Below are 22850 nucleotides of genomic sequence, written 5' to 3' on the forward strand. Positions count from 1 at the left end.
GAAAGACCTTTGTCAAACAAATCCATTGTTCCAACAGCATTCAATTTTTCAGAAGGATTTTAGAAGAATTTTTATTTGCTATCAGATTGGAAAGCCACCCCAGTAAATTTTGGCACCCTTTGAAAATAAAGCAGTTTTTGGCCAAAGACTTGAAGATAACAAATGCCACACATCCAGCCAATTAAGTCTGTGAAAAATCTGACTTCCAAAGCAGTGTGAAACTACTTAGATTGCTTAACTCTATCGGACTCATTCATTAACATATTTAATCTATAGCATTTTCCAAGAAATAATTAATTAGCTTTACTAAATAGTGTTTCTGATAAATTATTCATATTACCTTTGTTTTCTCGGTCGCTGTTACAATTAGAATTATCCCTTTATTAGAATTATAAAACCCAGGTGGCTTTGTTCATGAAGAGTCAGTGTACTGCTCAGGTGCTGTCCTCTCACCGCTCTCAAAACCAGAATTCCTAATCTGTCAAACTCCCTGTCCCTGAAGCTGACAGCCTCAGATTCCTCCTTAACACTGTGCTTAGAGATTAAAAAAAATACTTAATGACCCAGATAATCACGATGGTGTGATCACTCAGCTAGAGCCAGACATTCTGGAATGCGAAGTCAAGCAGGCCTTAGGAAGCATCACTATGAACAAAGCTAGTGGATGTGATGGAATTCCAGTTGAGCTATTTCAAATCCTAAAAGACGATGCTGTGAAAGTGCTGCAGTCAACATGCCAGCAAATTTGGAAAACTCAGCAGTGGCCACGGGACTGGAAGACGTTAGTTTTCATTCATATCCCAAAGAAAGGCTTTGGCGTAGTCAATAAAGCAGAAATAGATGTTTTTCTGGAACTCTCTTACTTTTTCGATGATCCAGCAGATATTGGCAATTGGATCTCTGGTTTCTCTGCCTTTTCTAAAACCAACGTGAACATCTGGAAGTTATTGGTTCATGTATTGCTGAAGCCTGGCTTGGAGAATTTTGAGCATTACCTTACTAGTGTGTGAGATGAGTGCAATTGTGTGGTAGTTTGAGCATTCTTTGGCATTGCCTTTCTTAGGGATTGATCACAGGTGACTGATCACACCACTGTGATTATCTGGGTCGTGAAGATCTTTTTTGTACAGTTCTCCTGTGTATTATTGCCACCTCTTCTTAATATCTTCTGCTTCTGTTAGGTCCATACCATTTCTGTCCTTTATTGAGCCCATTTTTGCATGAAATGTTCCCTTGGTATCTCTAATTTTCTTGAAGAGATCTCTAGTCTTTCCCATCCTGTTGTTTTCCTCTATTTCTTTCATTGATCACTGAGGAAGGCTTTCTTATCTCTCCTTGCTATTCTTTGGAACTCTGCATTCAAATGGGAATATCTTTCCTTTTTTTCTTTGCTTTTCGCTTTTCTTTTCACAGCTCTTTGTAAGGCCTCCTCAGACAACCATTTTGCCTTTTTGCATTGCTTTTCCACGGGGATGGTCTTGATCCCTGTCTCCTGTACAATGTCACAAACCTCCGTCCATAGTTCATCAGGCTCTCTGTCTATCAGATCTAGTCCCTTAAATCTATTTCCCACTTCCACTGTATAGTCATAAGGGATTTGATTTAGGTCATACCTGAATGGTCTAGTGGTTTTCCCTACTTTCTTCAATTTGAGTCTGAATTTGACAATGAGGAGTTCATGATCTGAGCCACAGTCAGCTCCCGGTCTTGTTTTTGCTGACTGTATAGAGCTTCTCCATCTTTGGCTGCAAAGAGTATAATCAATCTGATTCACAAAGCAGTGGGTTCAGATAAATCTTGGCTGTGTCGCATAGTAGCCGTGTGTCCTGGGGTATGCTGCGTGACGTTTCCGTCTCTTTTGCTCTCATAGTGAGTATAGTACCAGCTGCTTCCTCGTGGGCATGTTGTGTGTGTAAGCACTTAACGGCATTACAGGGTTGGGCTAGTCCTGTCTCCTGGTAAGTGCCACACAAGCAGGAGTGGCCGCTGGGTTCACGCTCGGGTTCACGTTGTTCACAAGGGAGGGCCTCCGAGATCGTCTGTGGGGTCATTACCGACCCTCACAAGGTTCTCCTTTTCCTGGTGTCAGCAGTGTCTACGGCATGTCGAGTCAGTGCCGTCCTGGTGATGTAATTAGAGTCCAGGAACATAAACAGTGAGGAACGGTTGCAAGTCTGACACTGTTCTTAAGGTAGAAGTTTCATTATTCAGAGTATAAGGGGTTGTAGTTCTTTGGATTCTGAAAATTACTAAGAAGATGCTTAGTTTTTATTTTGAGTATTTTCTTCCTTGTGACTAATACAGTGGAATATTCTTTAAATGTCATCCACATATGTGCTGAATACCTTAAAAATATTCCTAAACCTTGTATTGTAGCTACAAAGGAGTTCTGTCCCAACTGACAACCAGGCCATGATTTATTACAGGATCTCCTTTTAACATTATTTTGTTTGGAATGAACAGAGCGGTTGAAGAAACTCCATCCATCTTTTTGTTTATTTGACATCTACAGCACATTGAATGTACCTTAAAGCAGCAATATATAAATAAGAAATTCTCCTTAACAGTAATAATTACTCACCAGTAAGATAATTTCTTGACAGTGATACCAAAGGAATCCTGTCAAGCAATGTTAGTGACAATTTAAATAAAGCGTATTCCTTAAACTCAGGAATAACGTTTTAAAGCAGACGTTTTAGCTTCAGTTTCTTCCCAAGGGAAAGACTATGCTCAAGTTGTGTTTTTCTCTTTAACAAAATTAGCGTCATCTCTCCAGCTTTCCTTGTTCTCACTCAATTGCTGATTATGTACACTGGATAATTAGTAAAAATAGAGTGTCCCCTGTTTGTTTTTAATGTTTATCAAAAGGTAAAAAATATATTGATCACGTAAGTGAAGACTGTGATAAATGTGCCTTGCTGTGCTGTCATACATTTTCACGAGCTTTCTGGAAGGATTTTTTTTTTTTAAGTGATTTGGGGGAAGGAAGGAAGGGACTAGAGTAACTGAGGCACTAAGAATACCTTCTCAGCATTGTGCAGCTTTTCCTGAGAATGTTACGAACTGAATGAACAATCTCTGTCCTGGAATTTATAGCAGTGGGAGTTGGTGATGGACAGGGAGGCCTGGCGTGCTGTGATTCATGTGGTCGCCAAGAGTTGGAAACGACTGAGCGACTGAACTGAACTGAGTAGTTTATTAGTACTGTAGTTTATAACTCCATGCATTATGAACAAATTGCCACTCTCTGTGTTTCTTAACTTCTTATTTTTTATTAGGTATATTTTCAAATCTGTTTTGGGATTTGAGTATTTTTTTCAAGTCTCTTAATTGTTAAATATGGATTTGGGGAAAATGGGAGACTTTTACTTATTTATTATTCAGTGAGTATATTTTCAAATGATAGACGGTGACCTGTATGTGAGTTACTGACCTGCTGATGTCAACAATACAGCCGGGATAGAACCGTCCTCCCTCAGTTAGTGTGCAGCTTTATGATTGTCTCTGAATATTTGAATCTCTGTTTGGCCTACATCCTTAACATTTATTAAATTTGTAGATGCCATAACCTATAGTATGTACCAGAATTCTCATTCTGAAATCTTATCACTCTTGAGGAAAGATCAAAATGATCCAGTTGCTTATTGTTGGACCATAGACAGTTCTTGATGTATTTCATTCCTCGAAATAGGTGGCCATTTAATTACATCACAAACAGAACTAGAAAGCTCTTTGCAGGCCCTTGTCTAATCAGCATTCCACACAGGCCATGTATCTGGATTCACATGAATGGAGCATGAGGAAGACAGTACACTGGTGACAGTCAAGAGCTGGAAGTTCATAGAAGGAGTAGTATTCTCCAGCCATTGCTTTAAAGAGGAAGGTGGGGAAATAGAAGAATTCAGTATTGTTGTTGTTGTTCAGTTGCCAAGTCCTGTCCGATTCTTTGTGACCCTGTCACACGCCAGGCTTCTCTGTCCATCACTGTCTCTCTGAGTTTGCTCAAACTCAGTGTCCGTAGAGTTGGTGATGCCATCCAACCATCTCATCCTCTGTCGTCCCCTTCTCCTCCTGCCTTCAGTCTTTCCCAGCATCAGGGTCTTCTCCAGTGAGTCAGCTCTTCACACCGGGTGGCCAAAGTATTGGAGTTTCAGCTTCAACATCAGTCCTTCCAATGAATATTCATGGGTGATTTCCTTTAGGATGCACTATTTTGATCTCCTTGCAGTCCAAGGGATCTCAAGAGTCTTCTCCAACACACAGTTCAAAAGCATCAATTCTTCAGCACTCAGTTTTCTTATGGTCCAACTCTTACCTCCATACATGACTACTAGAAAAACCATAGCTTTGAATATATGGACCTTTGTTGGCAAAGGTATTAAAAATGTCTCTGCTTTTTAGTACTCTGTCTAGGTTTGTCATAGCTATTCTTCCAAGGAAAAGCATATTTTAATTTCATGGCTGCAGTCACTGTCCGTATTTATTTTGGAACCCAAGAAAATGAAATCTGACACTGTTTCCACATTTTCCCGATCTGTTTGTGAAGACATGATAGAACCAGATGCCATAAATCATATTTTTTGAATATTGAGTTTTAAGCCAGCATTTTCACCTTCATTCTCCCGGCAAACATGATTCCAACATGTGATTCCTCCAGGCCGGCCATTCACATGATGCTTTCTCTGTAGAAGTTAAACAAGGAGGGTGACATTACAGCGTTGGCATACTCCTTTTCCAATTTTAAACCAGTCCATTGTTCCATGTCTGCTTCTAACGGTTGCTTCTTGTCCTGCATACAGGATCCTCAGGAAGCAGGTAAGGTGGTCTAGTATTCCCATGTCTTTAAGCGTATCCCACAGTTTGTTGTGATCCACACAGTCAAAGGCTTTAGCATAGTCAATGAGCAGAAGTAGACTTTTTTGTATTCCCTTCCTTTTTCGATGATCCAGCGTATGTTGGCACTCTGATCTCTGATTCCTCTGCCTTTTCTAAATCCAGCTTGTACATCTGAAAGTTCTCTGTTCACGTCCTCTGAAGCCTAGCTTGAAGTATTTTGAACATAATCTTGCTTGCATGTGAAATGAGTGCAATTGTGCGGTAGGTTGAACATTCTTTGGCATTGCCTTTCTTTGGGATTGGAATGAAAACTGACCTTTTCCAGTCCTGTGGCCACTGCTGCGTTTTCCAAATTTGCTGACATATTGAGTGCAGCACTTTCACAGCATCATCTTTTAGGGTTTGAAATAGCTCAACTGGAATCCCATCACCTCCACTAGCTTTGTTCGTAGTAATTTTTCCTAAGACCCACTTGAGTTCACACTCCAGGATGTCTGGCTCCAGGTGAGTAACCACATCATTGTGGTTAACTGGGTCATTAAGAGCTATTTTGTACAGTTCTTCTCTGTATTCTTGCCACCTTTTCTTAAACTCCTCTGCTTCTTTTAGGTCCTTGCCATTTTTGTCCTTTATTGTGCCTGTCTTTGTATAAAATGTTCCCTTAGTATCTCCAATTTCCTTAAAGAGATCTCTAATCTTTCCCATTCTTTTGTTTCCCTCTATTTCTTTGCATTCTTCACTTAAGAAGGTTTTCTTACCTGTCCTTTCTTTTCTCTGGAACTCTGCATTCAGATGGTTATATCTTTTTCTTTCTTCTTTGGTTTTCACTTCTCTTCTTTTCTCAGCCATCTGTAAGGCCTCTTTAGACAACCTGTTTGCCTTCTTCCATTTCTTCTTCTTGAGGATGGTTTTGGTCATCACCTCCTGTACAATGCTACAAACCTCCGTCCATAGTTCTTCAGGTACTCTCTAACAGATGTAGTCCCTTGAATCTATTTGTCACTTCCACTGTATAGTCATAAGGGATTTGATTTAGGTCATACCTGAATGGTCCAGTGGTTTTCCCTAGTTTCTTCAATTTAAGTCTGAATTTGGCAATAAGGAGTTTATGATCTGAGCCACTGTCAGCTCCCGGTCTTGTTTTTACTGATTGTATAGAGCTTCTACATCTTCAACTGTAAAGGATATAATCAACCTGATTTTGGTATTGACCATCTGGGGATGTCCATGTGTGGAGTAATCTTTTCTGTTGTTGGAAGAGGGTGTTTGCTATGACCAGTGCGTTCTCTTGGCAAAACTCTCTAAGCCTTTGCCCTGCTTCATTCTGTACTCCACAACCAAATTTGCCTGTTACTCCAGGTGTTTCTTGACTTCCTACGTTTGCATTCCCATCCCCTATGAGGAAAAGGACACTTTATTTTTGATGTTACTTTTAGGAGGTCTTTGTTTTTAGGTCATCATAGAATCATTCAAGTCTAGCTTCTTCAGCATTAGAGATTGGAAAGAAACTTGATTTACTGTTATATTTAGCGGTTTGTCTTTTAAATAAACCGAGATCATTCTGTCATTTTTGAAATTGCACCCACGTACTACATTTTGTACTCGTTTTTTGGCTGTGAGGGCTACTCCATTTCTTCTAAGGGATTATTGCCCACAGTAGTTGATGTAATAATGGTCAGTGTTCACTCTTGCCATCTGTTTTGCGGCATCCAATTTACCTTGTTTCATGGACCTAACATTCCAGGTCCTATGCAGTATTGTTCTTGCAGCATCAGACTTTAGTTTTACCACCAGATGCAACCACAGTGGGTATCATTTCCACTGTGGCTCAGTCCCTTCATTCTTTCTGTAGGTATCTCTCCACTCTCACCCAGTAAATAATACTGGGCACCTCCCGACCTGGGGAGTTCATCTTTCAGTGTCGTGTCTTTCTGCCTTTTCATACTGTTCCGGGGGTTCTCGAGGCAAGAATACCGACATGGTTTTCCATTGCCTTCTCCCGTGGACCACGTTTTATCAGAACTCTCCACCAGAACCCTCCACTTCTCCAGTGAACCAAAAACAAAAACAAATGACAGTTTTTATACTAACTCTTTGTTGTAGTGGGGAAAACTGTTATATTTGCGAGAGTTTGATACTTTTACTCCAGCCTTATCCATTAAAAATAATATTATGAATGAAATTGTAGAGCTGAAAGGTAACTTTTATAAATTATATTAACATTCTTAGTTTATAAGAAAGTTGAGACTGAAAGATTCTGACTCAAGCATGCAAAAATAACTTCTGAACTGAGATTGCAAATAGGGTTCTTTGTATTTTTTAAGACAGATTTTGCAGTATCTACTAACTCGTAAGTCCATTAAAATGTATATTTAATATTTTTAAATTGGAAGATAAATTTAGAATTTCCTTTTCCTGTCCAGTTCCACATTCTCATTTTACTTGTATGCATCTGAGGTCTGATATCTTGCCCAAGACAACGTCACTAGTTAAAGGCCAGTCTTAGTGTTATTTTTTAGCAGGTCATTCACACATGTTAGTGGCCATGGGTCAAGTTAGTGATCAGAGTCATTTTTTTGAGGAACAATATTTCAAAACAGATGGATGTTTTCTTTTATAAAGGCATCAAACAGCAGACTCTGTTCGTATCAGTCAGTTTTTAAAGTGCCAGGAACCATTCTTTTGGTTTGCATGTTGGAGGCCTGTGTAGCATTTGAACCTATTGTAGGAGTAATCATGTGAATGCCAGGCTTCTATATTTGAGTAACTCTATATTTCCAGGGGCAAGATAGTTTTTGCATCAGTATATTGTATGTGTTAGTGTTTGTGATGACCCAGAATATCTCTTTCTGCCACAATTGGATAGTAACTTTCTTTTGATATTTTTGTGATAGTGATATAATATTTATTGACATAGCATTTGAAAAAATACATATAGATATATGTACATATCTGTGTGTGTATGCATACATATATATGTGTAATATTGTTGTTCAGTCACTCCATCGTGTTCAGCTCTTTGAGACCCTGTGGACTACAACACACCTGCCTTCCCTGTCCTTCACTCTTTCCTGGAATTTGCTCAAACTCATGTCCATTGTGGGCTTCCCTGGGGGCTCAGATTGTAAAGAATCCTCCTCCGATGCAGGAGACCTGGGTTTGATCCTGGATTGGGAAGATCCCCTGGAGCAGGGAATGGCGAGCTGTTCCAGTGTTCTTGCCTGGAGAATTCCATGGACAGAGGAGCCTCGTGGGCTATAGTCCATGAGGTCGCAAAGAATTTCACACAACTAGGCAACTAACACTTTCACTTTCATGTCCGTTGAGACAGTGATGTCATCCAACACCAGGCTTCCCTGTCCATCACCAACTCCCAGAGTTTGCTCAAGCTCATGTTATCGAGTCAGTGATGCCATCCAACCATCTCATCCTCTGTCGTCCCCTTTTCCTCCCACCATCAGTCTTTCCCAGTGAGTCAGCTCTTCACATCAGGTAGCCAAAGTACTGGAGCTTCAGCTTCAGCATCAGTCCTTCCAATGAATATTCATGACTGATTTCCTTTCGAGTTGACTGGTTTGATCTTCTTGCAGTCCAAGGGACTCTCAAGACAACACCACAGTTCAAAAGCATCAATTCTTTGGTGCTCAACTTTCTTTATAGTCCAACTCTCACATCCGTACATGACTACTGGAAAAACCATAGGTTTAATATATATTAAAGTAGGAAATTGTTGTAAAGGAAGCAAGTAAGTAGGACTGTATAGTTAAATATAGCAGGAATCTCACCAGTTCTAAATTAAATCCTGATTTTTTCCTGTCTTGTATTTATCTGATCTGGTTCATTACTCATTCATAGGGAACACTACCAGGTTGTATATTTGCCTGTTCACACTTAGTACCCCCTACGTCCACCACTCACAAAACCAAGCTGACTGCTGTTTATACCTGGTTTGTAGCCTGGTCCCTTTGGTGTAGGGTCAGTCCATCCTGGTCTTCTCTTCAAGTCTCTGTTCTCCTTTCTTTTATTTTATATACTTATTTGTGTTTCTTTAGCTTTGGAGACCAAGAGTTCACAAACTGGTACTCCTAGAATAGTTCAGTCCTCTAACTTCTAACTAAGTATTCTCTACAGTTTGTCACCCTCAAGGGATAAAAAGTTGGTTCTTAGGGAGCAAAATTATCTTTCCTATCTTATAATCTTTTTGTGTAAAGCATAGTTGTACATGCAGTACAGAGACAGATATATAGTATATGTATCATTTTTAAATTTCATGTTCACAAATGATTAGGAAAAACATGCCTGAAAAACTTAGTCAGCTATAATGAAAAATAGGTTAAGAAATGAAATATAATGAAAGATTGTGCTACACTTACATACATCTCCATCCTTTCCCAGTGTCTACACTTAGATGTTACTCAGAAGCTTCAAGCTCCCTTGTCCCAAACTGAAGCAATCCTTTCCCTCTGCCCCGCCCAGGCCTTTGTCCTCGGCCTCCTGGTTCAGAGGAGGTGAATGGTGTCAAGTATGGGTCTGTGCCCACCTTGTTCCCTTATCTCATGCCGAAGGTGTTACTGCCGTACAGTCTGTTTTGTTTCACTGCCTGGATTATTACTGCAGCTTTAAAAATCATTCTTCTGTTCTGTGCTTACCCTTGCTCTAATCTTTTATCCATGTTGTGCTAGAAGGATCTTTCTAAAATGTATGCCTGATTATCTCTCATCTAGTTAAAAACCTCCCCATTCTTAGGGATCAGAATTCTTTATCCACAGAATGGTCTGCCTTTCTTTTAATTTTCTGGCTTTTTCCTTCTCAGATTTCTGTCTACTCTCTGCTCCTCTCTCCCCCAGCACACACTTTGCTCTGAGTCACTCAGCCGCCTCCCCAGTGCCACTCCCCTCTTCATCGCTGGCCTCCTTCAGATGCTCTGATGCTGCGCCTTGGAGGGTTTCCCGTGTTTCTGCAGCCCCGTACCACTTCTGTCTGCTGCCGTCCAGCTCAGGTACCCTGTCCTCCTAGGCGTACCGCATGGTTATCTTTACCGTACTCTTCATCACACAGGAAGAAGTATATATATTTTCCTTTTTTTACACTAAATGGCTTCCTGAGGAACGACTTATTTGTTATTGCCTCTCCAACTCCTGTAGTGTCTAGCAGGCGTTCTATAAATATGTGCCAAATGAAAACATGAACAAGTGTGTGAGGCTGTTTCACGTGCTGACCCTGCCTGGATTCTTAGGTTGTCCTGCTTTCCTGAGCATTCACCATATATTTCCCCCCCCGTGAAATATTGCATACTAGATTGAATTAAGCTTATTCCTTCTTTACGGGAAATATTAATGATTTAGACCAAAGAACAATATATGATAAGTAGCTTTTCAAGTGTTTAAACATTGGCTTTTCAAAAACAGCATTAACTAGTTTTAGAACTGATTTATTTCTTATCTGTAAAAAACAGGATTAACATTATTTAAATAAAAAGATTATCAAAGTATTTTTGATTCTCTGTATTTTTTTCTCCCTCTCATTCTGTTTAGCTAAAGGACACAAAATCAGCAGATCAGAAAACAACACTTCTTCATTTTCTTGTGGAAATATGTGAAGAAAAGCATCCTGATATCCTGAATTTTGTGGATGATTTGGGACATTTGGACAAAGCTAGTAAAGGTTTGTGCTTTTGTAGAAAACATTCTCATATTCTGGGTCTTAAGTTGATATAGAAAATAATGCTTTTTATCTGAACGTACTTGCCTCTTTGTCACAGTGTTTTCATACTAAATGCCTCATTTTAAAATTAGAAAGGTACAGGACATTTACTTTATGAATTGCCATTTCTGCAGCCGTGGGTTTAGTTTGTTTGATTGGGTAATGAGACCCTCTGTTCAGAAGCTCGGAGCTCTGCAGTCTCAGCCCCGTGAACACCTGCAGCCGGGCTCTCTGAGCCCCGCACTGTGGCCTGCACTGTGCTCCCTGGGCGGGTGTCATTCCCAGATACCTGGGGTGAGTGTAGTCAGTGTCCCCTTGGCCTGAATCTGAGTCTCCATCCACCTGCCTTGCAGGTGGAGTGTGCTTCCTTTGCCCCAGCAGGTACCAAACTGCCAGAGATTCCAGTCACTCCTCCCTAAAGCCCTAGTTTCTAACCTCCTTATCCCCACTGTGGGTTTATATCTGGTTATAGAAAGGGTCAGAGAAAGGATAGGCCCTATCGATATTATATATATTTGCCTTGAATATGACTTAGGTGATGTTTTGATCATCTGAAGAATCTCGGTTATATATCAGATCAGTTCTGTGGGAAAAAACTTTACTTGACTCAAAAAAATGAATTTATGAGTACACATGTGTATGAATATGCACAAATGTATGGATATACATTTAGGAAGATACCTCATTTGGACCGAGAGAATATCTGTATTCTTTAGGTCTAGGCCACTGATTATTTATCAGCTTAAAGAAGGATACTTTTTCCTGTATTATAGTGAATATTTCTTTTAAAAATCACTTTTATCATTTTATACTCCTATGAAACTCTTTCTTCTGTAAAGTGGGGTTGGTAGCACGTCTTTTGCAGAGAGGCATGTGACTGCATGAGAAATTCTTTCACATATTTTCCTGAGATACATGTTTCTTTCAAGTGTATATCTCCTACAGCTGTTGCAAAAAAAAAAAAAAAAGTTGGAAACAGTCTGTTTTTTTTAAGACATAAAGTAAACTTTGAAACTTTATCTAATGTTCTAATGACATTGGATTACTCCTTAGTTTGCACTTGTGCTTCCATAAAATGTTCTTGGCTAAGAAGATAATGTCCGTATGTATAGGTGTACATGTTTTAAGGGAATTTAAGAAGGGAAAATAATCCAAATAATTTTCTCGTAATAAGCAATGTGAGATTGAGCAAAGAGCACAGAGAAGAAAAGAAAAGCATTAAAAAAGACTCACTGATACTCAGAATAGCTTTTCAGTGATTAAGTTCATTAATTCAAGGATGATAACGTCCTTAAAACGAATTTTCTGAAATTTTGGAATAAAATTTGAGTGTACTGGATGAAAAAGAACTGAAAGTGGGTTTTCTTGATGAACGTTAAGCTTGATACGTAACAGATGAAAAAGTGTTACCAAGTGCCTTGAAATATGGAGGAATTTCTTTTTCTGGGGAAAAGAGGGTTGAGTAGTTATTATAACAGCTTATACCAGCATTATGTCTTTAAAAAGAATTAAATCAGTGTGGGCTTTTCAGATAATAGCAGTTTGGATTTCTGATCACTTCACCATCTTTCAGGCTAGTTCTAAAACCGAACAGTAAGCTGGAGTGTGCTTCTCTTTCAGAGGTCCTTTTTAAAAAGTGAAGTTTTTACTGACGTCCCTGTTGGGGTTGCGCTGGGCCTCCCTCGCTGCGCCTGGGCTTGCCCTGGCCGTGGCGGCTGGGGCTGCCCCTGGCCGCAGTGTGCGGGCCCCTCCCTGAGGCGCCCTCTCTTGTGGGACACGGGCTCTCGGTGTGCAGACTTCAGTGCCCCTGAGGCACATGGAGCTCTCCCAGAACAGACTTGAACCCGTGTCCCTGCATGGACAGGCTGATTCTTATCCGCTGTGCCACCATGCGAGTTCTCAGATGTGTTTTTTATTGTAGAACTTATTTTCTAACAGTTTTTGCTATGAATGAAGTTTTCAAAATGTCATTTATCTATTTTGACTCATTTGATTGTGCTAAAAATCCACTACAAATATAAATATTATATGTTGCTTTTGAGAAATGTTTAACTTTCATAAGCGTGCTTGCAGAGTAGCAACTTGGTAATGAGATTCTTCTTTCTTTTTCGGTGCTTCTAAGGGGGCATTCTGGGGCCTTGGAGGTTTTAGTTTCCATCTGTTACAGTAGAGGCATGCATATGTGTATGGGTCAGCAGATATGGTGAACGAGTTTCACAGGGAGCAGCTAATTTCATATTTGAAATAGAAAAGCCATCACTGAGAGAATTTTTTTATAGTGTAGGTGATTGTTGAGCCTAATTTCTTTTTATGATTGTATTACCTTATTAACAGATGAGATTTTAGAGGAACAAATATAATGTCTTAGATAAAATAAGTCTATGTTTGCTTTGGAAAGTTTCAGTGCTCTTGTATTTTATATCATCATTTGAAAGTCTGCAGATTTGAAGTCTCCTCAATGAGCTATCACATGAATTAAAAAGTATCTTTGTTTTTGACACATAACAAATCCTGGCCGTTAGGTACTCCTGGATCAGCAGGGAGAACTTTCATTACAACTAATGAGCTTACCCGTATGACAGTTGTCAAGAATCTATTTCATTAGGGCTGCTCCTCTGCTAAAAGGTAATGGCTTACAGCTTTTCGTTGAAAATATTTCATTGAAAATATTTTGGGTCATTATTGTATTTCTGTATACCTTTGTAATATTTTTTTCTTTATGGATTCCTAAGGGTTGGATACATTTTCCCCTGGTCTAAACAGTTGAAATTAATGAACTGTAATCCATGATGGTTTTACTGATTATTTCACAGTAATTTCATTATTAAATTGGAATGGTATTTTACTAATGATTTAGAAAATATGACCAAACTTTGCGGATTTGGGAATGTATTAAAATAATACCAAGGTAAATTTACAATTTCACCTTGTTGAACCTGTGTCTTTCCCTGGTGGCTCAGATGGTAAAGAATCTGCCTGCAATGTAGGAGACCTGGGTTCGATCCCTGGGTAAGAAGATCCTCTGGAGAAGGGAATGGCTTCCCACTCCAGTACTGACTGGAGAAGTCCATGGATAGAGGAGCCTGGCGGGCTACCGTCCATGGGGTCGCAGAGTCGGACACAGCTGAGCCACTAACACAGCTATTAGCGACGACTGCTGCTACAGCTCTTGCAGTCTCCACTCTTTGCTAGATAGCTAAGCCTGAGTTCTCGAGACGCCATGCTGACATGCTTTGGAACCCACCTGCTCACCCATTCAACAAGCTCATGCTGTGTGACTGCCGTGTGGTCTGTCTGCTGCGGTCCACGGTGTGGTTTCTGGGTCTTGGCCCCAGCTACCTTACTCTCCCCCGACTTCTGTCCAGCTGACCCCTCCCTTTTCCTCTCACATATTTGACTTCTTCTGTACACCTTTTCAGTAGAGCTGTTATTACTGGTCTGATACTGAGCCCTTCTCTTTTTTTCTCCCTGTAGCTTCTCCTTAGGTGATCTCTTTATTCCCCAAGGGCTTAAATAGAATCATTAAATTAATGATTTACAAATTTTTTTCTAGACTTCCTTCTAAGCTCCACACTTGTATATCCAACAGCTTACTGTTCAATCTGCAGCTACGTTGCAGTGTATAGATCACCCTTTGCTGTAAGTGTGGCTCTTGATTATGACCTCCTTGCTGTCTCCTCTCCAAATTTGATTTACTTGAAAAAACCTTTCTTGGCACGCTTTCTCCTGATTTCGTTTTTCTCACTCCCGTGACTCTTTGCAGCCCCTAGCACCTCAGCTGAGAAAGCACGGTGGTTTCTGTGGGGCGCGGCTGCTGCGCTGGAAAGCTCTCCCTCTCTCCTCGTCAGGCTTTCCTTTGGCGCTGCTTCCTGGGGCTCGCTGGGAGCCTCACCTCGGTTTCTGTGTATTCCAGTCTGTATTTAAGGGTAAATTTCTTGATTTTCCACAAAGCCTTAGACCCCTGTTTAAGGACTATACTCTGTGTCAGACACTGTTCCTGCAACTGCTGAGAAAGGAAGTAGCTTCCAGAGAGAGGGCAATATTCAGTGTATTTTCAGAGTGGGTTTAATGATTGCCCGCTTCTTTTTTTTTTTTAACTTTTTCCATTTCTACAGTTTCAGCTTTCAGGAGCATTATTTGATCCTTTATATTTGAGTTTTTGTTTGCTCCATTTTATAGACCTCTCTGCTTTTAAGACTGTTTGTTTGCTTTTAGCTAGTAATTCCTTGGTCTGACCCAAATATTTGTCTAGTCAAATACATCACCTGGTTTTCAATTCCTCATGACTTTCCAACATTTTATGATAAATGCCTTACTAAATACCAAATGTTTGTCTTTTGTTCACCTACTGTGAGCACTTAGAGTGCTTAATTTCCAGGTGGTTGCCACCTGGAAGTGCACAGTGTTTGAAAATTTCTAATTCATCTGCTATAACAAGCAGAAAGCATTTTCAAAGGCTTCCATTAACCTCTTTATGCTATAGGCTTCCAAAAATGACAATTAAAAATGTATTAGCAAGTTGGATATGTATTTTAGATATTCAGTATTAGTTATTATTTCAGCTTCATTTATATTTTAAGTGTATATTGTAAACATATAAAAATATTTATTGTGCAATAAAATTTACAACACAGCTAACATAATTTTTGGAACCATTGTGTCATGAAGACTAACGTTGGAGTCTCATAGTTTTTCAGGATAAATACTTATTTTGGTATTTCAGATCAACTGTAAAATACTAGAGTTTTATGAATATACACATTAGTGTGTATGTCCGCCAATACAATGAAATAATTTGACAGGACACATTGGCAGGGGAGCATTTATAATATAATCTACTTAAAAGGAAAAACAACCATGTAGGATATGGCTTTAACTAAATTGTCAATAAAGAGCACAAAATATATTGTTATGGGCTGAATTGTGTCCCCATATGTTGGAGCCCTTCATATGTTGAACCTAGTGCCTCAGAATGTGACTGTATATGGAGATAGGGCCCTTAAACTGGTGATTAAGTTAAAATGGGACCCTTAGGGTGGGCCCTAATACAATCTGACTTGTGTCCTTATGAGAAAAGGCAGTTTCAACACCCAGAGGAGACATCATGGGTGAGCATACAAAAACCAGCCGTGTGAGTGCACAGGAGAGAGAGTTCAAGCCAAGGAAAGGTGCTGCAGAAGAAATCAAGCATACGAATTAATATAATAACTTGAAACATTTTTCTTGCTTAGCTTTTGGCTTTATAATGGCCTATTTTGTGTTATTGTTTAGTTGCTAAGTTGTGTCTGAGTCTCCTGTGACCCCATGGACTGTAGCCTGCCAGGCTTCTCTGTCTATGGGATTTCCCAAACAAGAATACTGGAATGGGTTGCCTTTTCCTTCTCCAAGGGATCTTCCTGATTCAGGGATTGAACCTGCATCTCCTGCTGTTTACCACTAAGCTCCCTAGGAAGCCCGGAGTGGCCTATACTGCATGATTTTTGACTTTATCAGATAACTTGAAGAAACAGTCATAGATCTTCAGTGTTGGGTGCTCACTAGTAATCAGTTCAGGAATAAAAAGGTTCTTATACAAACCATGAATTATCACGTGATTTTAAATAATTACAAGTATGTGTCAATTCTTTCTTGAATAGGCATGACACCTAAATTACTATATGTATGAGGAAATATTGAGGCATTCTAAATAAATATATTCATGAGTGTTTACATTTAATTTTCAGAGTGAGCTCTTACATCTCCTGGATTTTATTTTAGAATGCATTCATTTACATTGAGCTAAATTCACAAGTTTTAGTTTTGTTTCATCATGTCTTTTGCTCACTACATCTGCATATATTTCTTTACCACTCTCTGTTTTGCTACTATATAATAGTTGAATTTTTCTTGTAAGCAAGTAGCCAACAAAGACTAGTTGCGCTCTAGTTATCTATTGACACTTTTCCAAAACTGAGATATGAATAGATGGTTTTACCCTTTTTTCTATTAGCATGTGGAAATAGTGAAAGTATTATTCTACACATAGATGGAGAGTAAGGAGCTATGTCTTGAAAGCTAGTCTGTGACTCCTGTTTAATTATGTCTCAATGATCTATTTTGGTATGTATTAGCCATCTAATACATATACTCAGGAATTGTAAAACAATTTTAATATTACTACAAACTAAATATAATTAAAAATAAATTTATTTTAAAAAGGCAATTTACATGTAGTTTTGCATGTACTTATTAAAAGGGCCATATATGTAAAATTTTACATTCAACAAGTTAACACTTTTAACATAAAAGGGTATGATGAAATACAACTGAACCATTCACAAGGTAATTGCAGGATTTATGAAAAATATTTATAGTGCACTGGGAATATGGTGTACTGGTAAAGAACCAATAGGTTCAAGTTGTTTGGTGAGCAGCATTTTACTTAAATCTTGCCAGTTTATTTCCATGGATTTTCTATGTAAATTTGGCATCAAAAGTTGAAATTGGCCACTTGCAGGTGAGGTTGTAAATATTACGCTATTTTATAATACAAATGTAAACTGTTTTGGAAGGCAGCAGAAAGGAATATAGAAAGAATATGGGCAAAATCTCTAGAAGGATTAAGGACTCTGTAGAGTGACATTGAAATACACTGGCATGAAGGAACTACTTGCAGTTAAAGATTGCTTTCTGAGATATGGAGCCGGGAACATTTCCTGAATTGGCTGCTGCTTGGGCTGATAGATGATGATGAAGAAGAAAACTGCATCAGGAAGACCTCTATATCTTTTTGGAGGTTAGCAGACTGAAAGTGGCACCAATACAGTGTTAATCTTTTTGAGAAACTAACAGTTTACAGTGTTTGCAGATTTTTGTCCTCCCGCAGATTTGCAATAGCTACTTGAACAGTTCTGTCAGCGTCACCTATGAGCCAGAGCTAGCATCAAGTAACAGGACAGGGGCAACAGGGACAGCCAAGGTCTTGGAGCTTTCTTTGGCTGCTGGGTGGAAAGCAGTATTTACTGCACTTTAGTTTTGCAACATGAAGTGGGAAATTACAAACCAGGTAGATAAAAGAAAACTCCAGGGTGTTCCGAAGGATAGCTTAAATATAACAAATCTATGTACTATAAAGACGCCTACGCGGTGGATGGAGCAAACACAGTTATGGCTGGCTGCTGAATTTCATTACTCACAAGGTTGACATGTAACCAACTGGGTGAAGAGTCATGGAGCTGATAAGATGCTGAAGGTAGAACTGCTAACTGCTTCCCAGAACCAGACTGTTCATATAGCTTGCAAAGTCTTGAATTAGTGGTTGTATTAGTTCCCTAGGGCTGCCATGAGCTATCACTGCACTCCAGGTCGCTTTACACAGCATAAAGTTAGTACCTAGCTGTTGAGGAAGACAGAAATCCAGGTGTTGGTAGGGTTGGGTTCTTCTGGAGCCCCTGGGGAGGAGCCATCCAGCGCCTCCCTCTCAGCTGCTGGCGGCTGCCAGCGAGTCTTGGCGTTGCTCTGCTCTCAGTTTTCACAGTGGTTTCTTCTCTGTGCCCCTGTATTCTCACTTCTCACTATTAAAGACACCAGCAGTTTGATTTAGGTCCCACCCAAGACCCAGGATGATTTCATCTTGAGATCCTTAACTCTCTACAAAGACCCTGTTTGAAAATAAGTCACATTCTGTTGTTCTGGGCGGATGTGGAGTTTGGGAGACAATTTTCAACCGAATCCTGTCATCCTTGTCATCACTCCCATAAGGGCATGGAGGCAGCACCGTCATCTCTGAGTATTGTAAAATAGTTAAGGGTAACTACACTGTTAGGTTTATATATGGAATACATTTATATTATGTTGTGAAATGTTTGGGCGTTTAAGGGTTATTGTTGATGAGCTTGTGAAGCAATTAAAACTGAAATTTATTAACATGCCTTGAATTTAAGAAGGTTTTATTGACAGGTAGAGATGATTTAATGGTTCTAATAAATTATTTCAGTGGGTGAAATAAAAACGTGACAGTTCTACCTTATATTAAGGGAGAGGCTGTTGTTACCATCGTAGACCTTAAGACTAGACAGCTGGGGTTTAAACTCCAGCTGCCCATTTCTCATCATCGCTGGGCCCGGCTTTCTTACGTCTGAACTGGGGATGATACTAGTATTTAATTTAGAGCTTTGGTGTGAGGACTCCATAGGTTTCTGTGTGTAAATGTTTATAAAATTGTGTATAGCGCCTTGTAAGCACTGTGTGAATATTCTCTGCGTTTGTAGTAGTAGTAGTTGCTGTTGCTTTTCAGTGATTATTTCTTATTTACACACATCTTCCTATGCTGTTATTAATGGTGCAAGTAAACATGGATCTCTGTGAATAATGTATTATTAATTTTAATATATATTCTCAAAAGTTGTTTGAACAGATTCCAGGTGCATCTTGCCTGAAATGTATGCAAACTTAAGCGTACAGGACCAAGAAATTTGTAGATTTATGTTGTTGAAAGACTTTTGTGCTTTTCTAAAGATTAGAGAATAATATACATGTAAGAATTTGCACAAATCATGAATGTATAGCCCAGTACACTTTCACCAGCTGGATACATCAGCACAGGGAGTGGAATTTGGAAAGTGGATTCTCTTGACCCTCTGTGCTTCAGCCTGACACTGGAGTTTTATTTCATATTTTGAAGTTTGGTAGATTTCTTTTGAAAAAACGGTTTCTACTGCTAAACAACCTTTGAAGCCAATGAGTCTCCAGCAGCTCTTCAACAACTTATAGTTCTTTTTTTCTGCAGGTGTTTGCATGTTATGTGAAATCAAATTTATTAGCCCCGGATTATTGAGAAATGCCATATGGAAATATGAACTAATACTGATGATAAATGATAGAAATAATAGAAACATTCAAAAAGATTTTATTCACCTTCATAGGAAAACCTGAAGAAAATGACTTCTTAGATAACCTTCCCCTCTCTCCTCAGAAGCAGAGATTTAAAATTGATCAGTTGGTAGACCCTTGTGGCATGTAATGTCTGTCACCATGATGGCAGCTTCTCAGCATCTGTCTATCAAACTACATATTCTCCGGAAAAAAGAAATAGTGCTCATTAATAGTTTTTGATATGTTTTGAAAGGATTCTTTTCAAAATGTTTATTGAACTCTCACTGCCTAGCAAACACCATCCTAGGCACTTGTAGTAATAAGGATTAGACTAACAGAAAACAAAATCAACCAAACAAAAAAAATAAGGCTTAGACTGACTTTGAGTGACAGAAAAAAAGGTGACAGCGGCTCATATATGATGCACTCATTCAGTCAGTATTTGATGAGCTGCTTTTTGAATATATCTTCTGTCTCGGGGCCATTCGGGTCGGGGTGCTGGATAGAGCTGCTGTTGTGTTGAGCTGCTGAGTCATGCTCCCCTCTTCTGTGACCCCGTGGACTGCAGTCCCCCAGGCTCCGCCATCCATGGGATCTTCCAGCAGCACTGCCGTCTGCTTCTCCAGGGGATCTTCCCGACCCAGGGACTGAGCCACTGCTCCTGCACTGGCTGGCGAATCCTTTACTGTAAGCCACCAGGGAAGCCCTCTGGATAGAGTACCGGAACACAGAAGAAGTCTCTGGTCTCTTGAGATTTACAGTTTAGGTGGTAGATACAGAACAAAGAGAGAAGTCAGTGTGTACCATGTTGGGTGGTTAGCTGTGGAATTCTAGGCCAGGTACCTTTTTTTTTGGAATTTAAGTTAAGAGATTGGAGAAGACCTTTGCATGAAAACTTGACGAGGTGTGAGGAGGTCAGACACGGTGTGTGAGAGAGGCACATAACAAGAGGGGCACGCAGGCGCCTAAGCCCTAGATACCGGTGTGACCGGGATTGGGGGTGGTGAAGGAGATACGATCAGAAAGGTGACATCCCGTAGGACTTGCTGGTCATTGTAAGGACTTTGATTTTGCTCTGAGATGGGGAGTCATCAGAAGCGTTTTGAGCAAAAGAGTGACAGCTGACTTGCATTTTCAAAGGATTGCTTTGGTTGCTCTGTTGGGAAAAATGGAGAACAGTGATGAAGTAGTGAAACCACTTGATGCTGTGATAATAATCCAGGGCAGAAAGAAGGTTGACTGGGACCAGGAGGAGGTAGCAAGGGAGGTGAGAGGGTTTAGGCAAAGCATCTACGTTGAAGGTAGAACCAACAGGATTTATTCTGGGACTGGATGTGCGGGGTATGAAGGAAAGAGGGGAGTCATAGCACCAATCATTTACTGAGATGCAGGAGCATGTTCCAGGAGAAGGATAAGTTCCAGTTTGAAAATGTGAGTTTAAGATGCCTATTAAACATGAAGGAATGATATTCAACCAGCAGTTGGAGTTCAGGGCAAAGATCTAAGCAGCCCAAAAATAACTGTCGTGTTTCAAATTCAGAGATACACAGTCCAGGACTTGTCAGCCTACATGGTCTGTAGCCATACATAAAAACTCATTGCACAATTTACCGTGTGCATGTTTTTAGTCAGTCATGTCCAACTCTGCGACCCCATGAAGTAGCCTGCCAGGCTCCTCTGTCCATGGAATTCTCCAGGCAAGAACACTGGAGTGGGTTACATTCCCTTCTCCATGCACTCTTCCCAAACCAGGGGTGGAACCCGGGTCTCCTGCACTGTGCACGGGTTCTTTACCGTCTGAGCCTCCCTCCCGCAGACGTGTGCACAAAATCATTATCTTGAGGGAACATTTTGAATAATGTTACAGACATCTCTACTATTGGTCTCTTTTGTATAGTATTTATTTACCATAGTCTTGAACATCTTATTGGTAGAAAGGAGTTTTCAGCTTCTTTTAGGTAAATACGGTTTTCCATTAGATAGACTTCTCCCATTGGTACTGCTTTCTCTCCTGACAGTCTTGTGTCTCTCACGCCCTCCTCCTGGCTGGGGAGGGTGGGCTGCTGCTTGTGCCCTGGCATGGGTGGTGCGGCTCCGCAGGGCCAACCCAGAGCCCGCCACTGCTATGCCCCTCCTCTCCTCTGCCTGCCTTCTGTCTGCCTTTCCTGCCTCCACACTCCATCGCAGAGAGAGGTGGTTCCCTTGCAGTGTGATGTGTAGAAAAATGTACCAACAAAACCTTCTTGTCTGAGCAGATCTTCCTTGACTTATGATGATATTACATTCAGGTGAACCCTCACAAGTTGAAACTAAGTTGAAAACTCATTGAATACATCTGCCTAACCAAAAATCATAGCTTACCCTAGCCTAAGTTAAACATGTTTAGAACACTTATATTCACCTCCAGTTGGGCAAAATCATCTAACACTAAGCCTAATTTATAAGAAGGTGTTGAATATCTCATACTGTTTATTGATTACTGGCCTGAAAGTGAAAACCAGAGTAGTTCTGTGGGTACAGATCGTAAGTATATTAATTCTTCACCTACACAGGCTGACTGGGAGCTGCAGCTTGCTCTCCATCATCATGAGAGCGTGTCCCACACACTGCTAGCCCAGAGAAAGAGCAACATTCAAGGTCTAAAGTATGGTTTCTGTTGAAAGCATATAGCTTTCCCCACCATCATAAAGTTGAAAAATCCTAAGTGGAACATACGCAAATTAATAGCAAATGCAAATTATAATGTATTATTGTATGGGATCCCCTCAAGAATCAGACAGGATGAAGGACAGGGAAGCCTGGCGTGCTGCAGTCCATGGGGTCACAAAGACTCAGACACGACTGAGCAACTGAGCAGCAGCAGCAGCAAGAATCAGAAGAGGGCTTCCCGGGGGGCCCAGTGGTACAGAATCCACCTGCCAAGGCAGGAGACGCCAGAGATGCACATTTGATCCCTCGCTCGAGAAGATCTCCTGGGGGAGGAAATGACAGCCCACTCCAGTAGCGTTGCCTGGAAAGTCCCACGGACAGAGCAGCCTGGCAGGCGACAGTCCACGGACAGAGCCGGACAGGACGGAGCGATTGAGCACGCTCCCATCATGCGATAACCAAGACAAGGAAAAGAAGGGAAGCTGAGCAGAAGGAGGCCGGCTGAGGATTAGTGGCCAGTCATGTAGCATTGCTTCTTCCAGTTTACAGGTTTGCCTGTTATGAACCAAACTGCAGTTTATTTTGAGTTTGTGCTGTTTTACCATCTTATTTTAATTTTATGCTTTTCCGTCAACACAATGCATTTTATAATGGAACTTAGATTTATAATACAACTTAGATTTTGTCTTCAACCTACTTAATATTAAAGATTTTTTTAATGCTACTGAAGGTTTTGTCCATCATGTCCATCCAGTGTATTGTTTTTGACGTGCATTTTGTGAAATACTCTTAAAGCTTTATTATTACAG

The 22850-nt window shown here is 40.2% G+C and overlaps 1 protein-coding gene across 3 annotated transcripts in view; it reads left to right on the forward strand.

Annotated features, from left to right (window-relative positions):
• The window catches only part of DIAPH3 (diaphanous related formin 3), a 535934-nt gene that overhangs the window by 303473 nt on the left and 209611 nt on the right, over positions 1-22850 (forward strand). For all 3 annotated transcript variants that reach the window (XM_061133813.1, XM_061133815.1, XM_061133814.1), the window contains one exon: positions 10371-10500. In XM_061133813.1, coding sequence (XP_060989796.1) covers positions 10371-10500 — 130 coding nt within the window. The remainder of the gene's footprint in view (positions 1-10370; positions 10501-22850) is intronic.

The sequence above is a fragment of the Dama dama genome, chromosome 30 (genome assembly GCF_033118175.1).
Source record: "Dama dama isolate Ldn47 chromosome 30, ASM3311817v1, whole genome shotgun sequence".
Taxonomy (NCBI): Eukaryota; Metazoa; Chordata; class Mammalia; order Artiodactyla; family Cervidae; genus Dama; species Dama dama.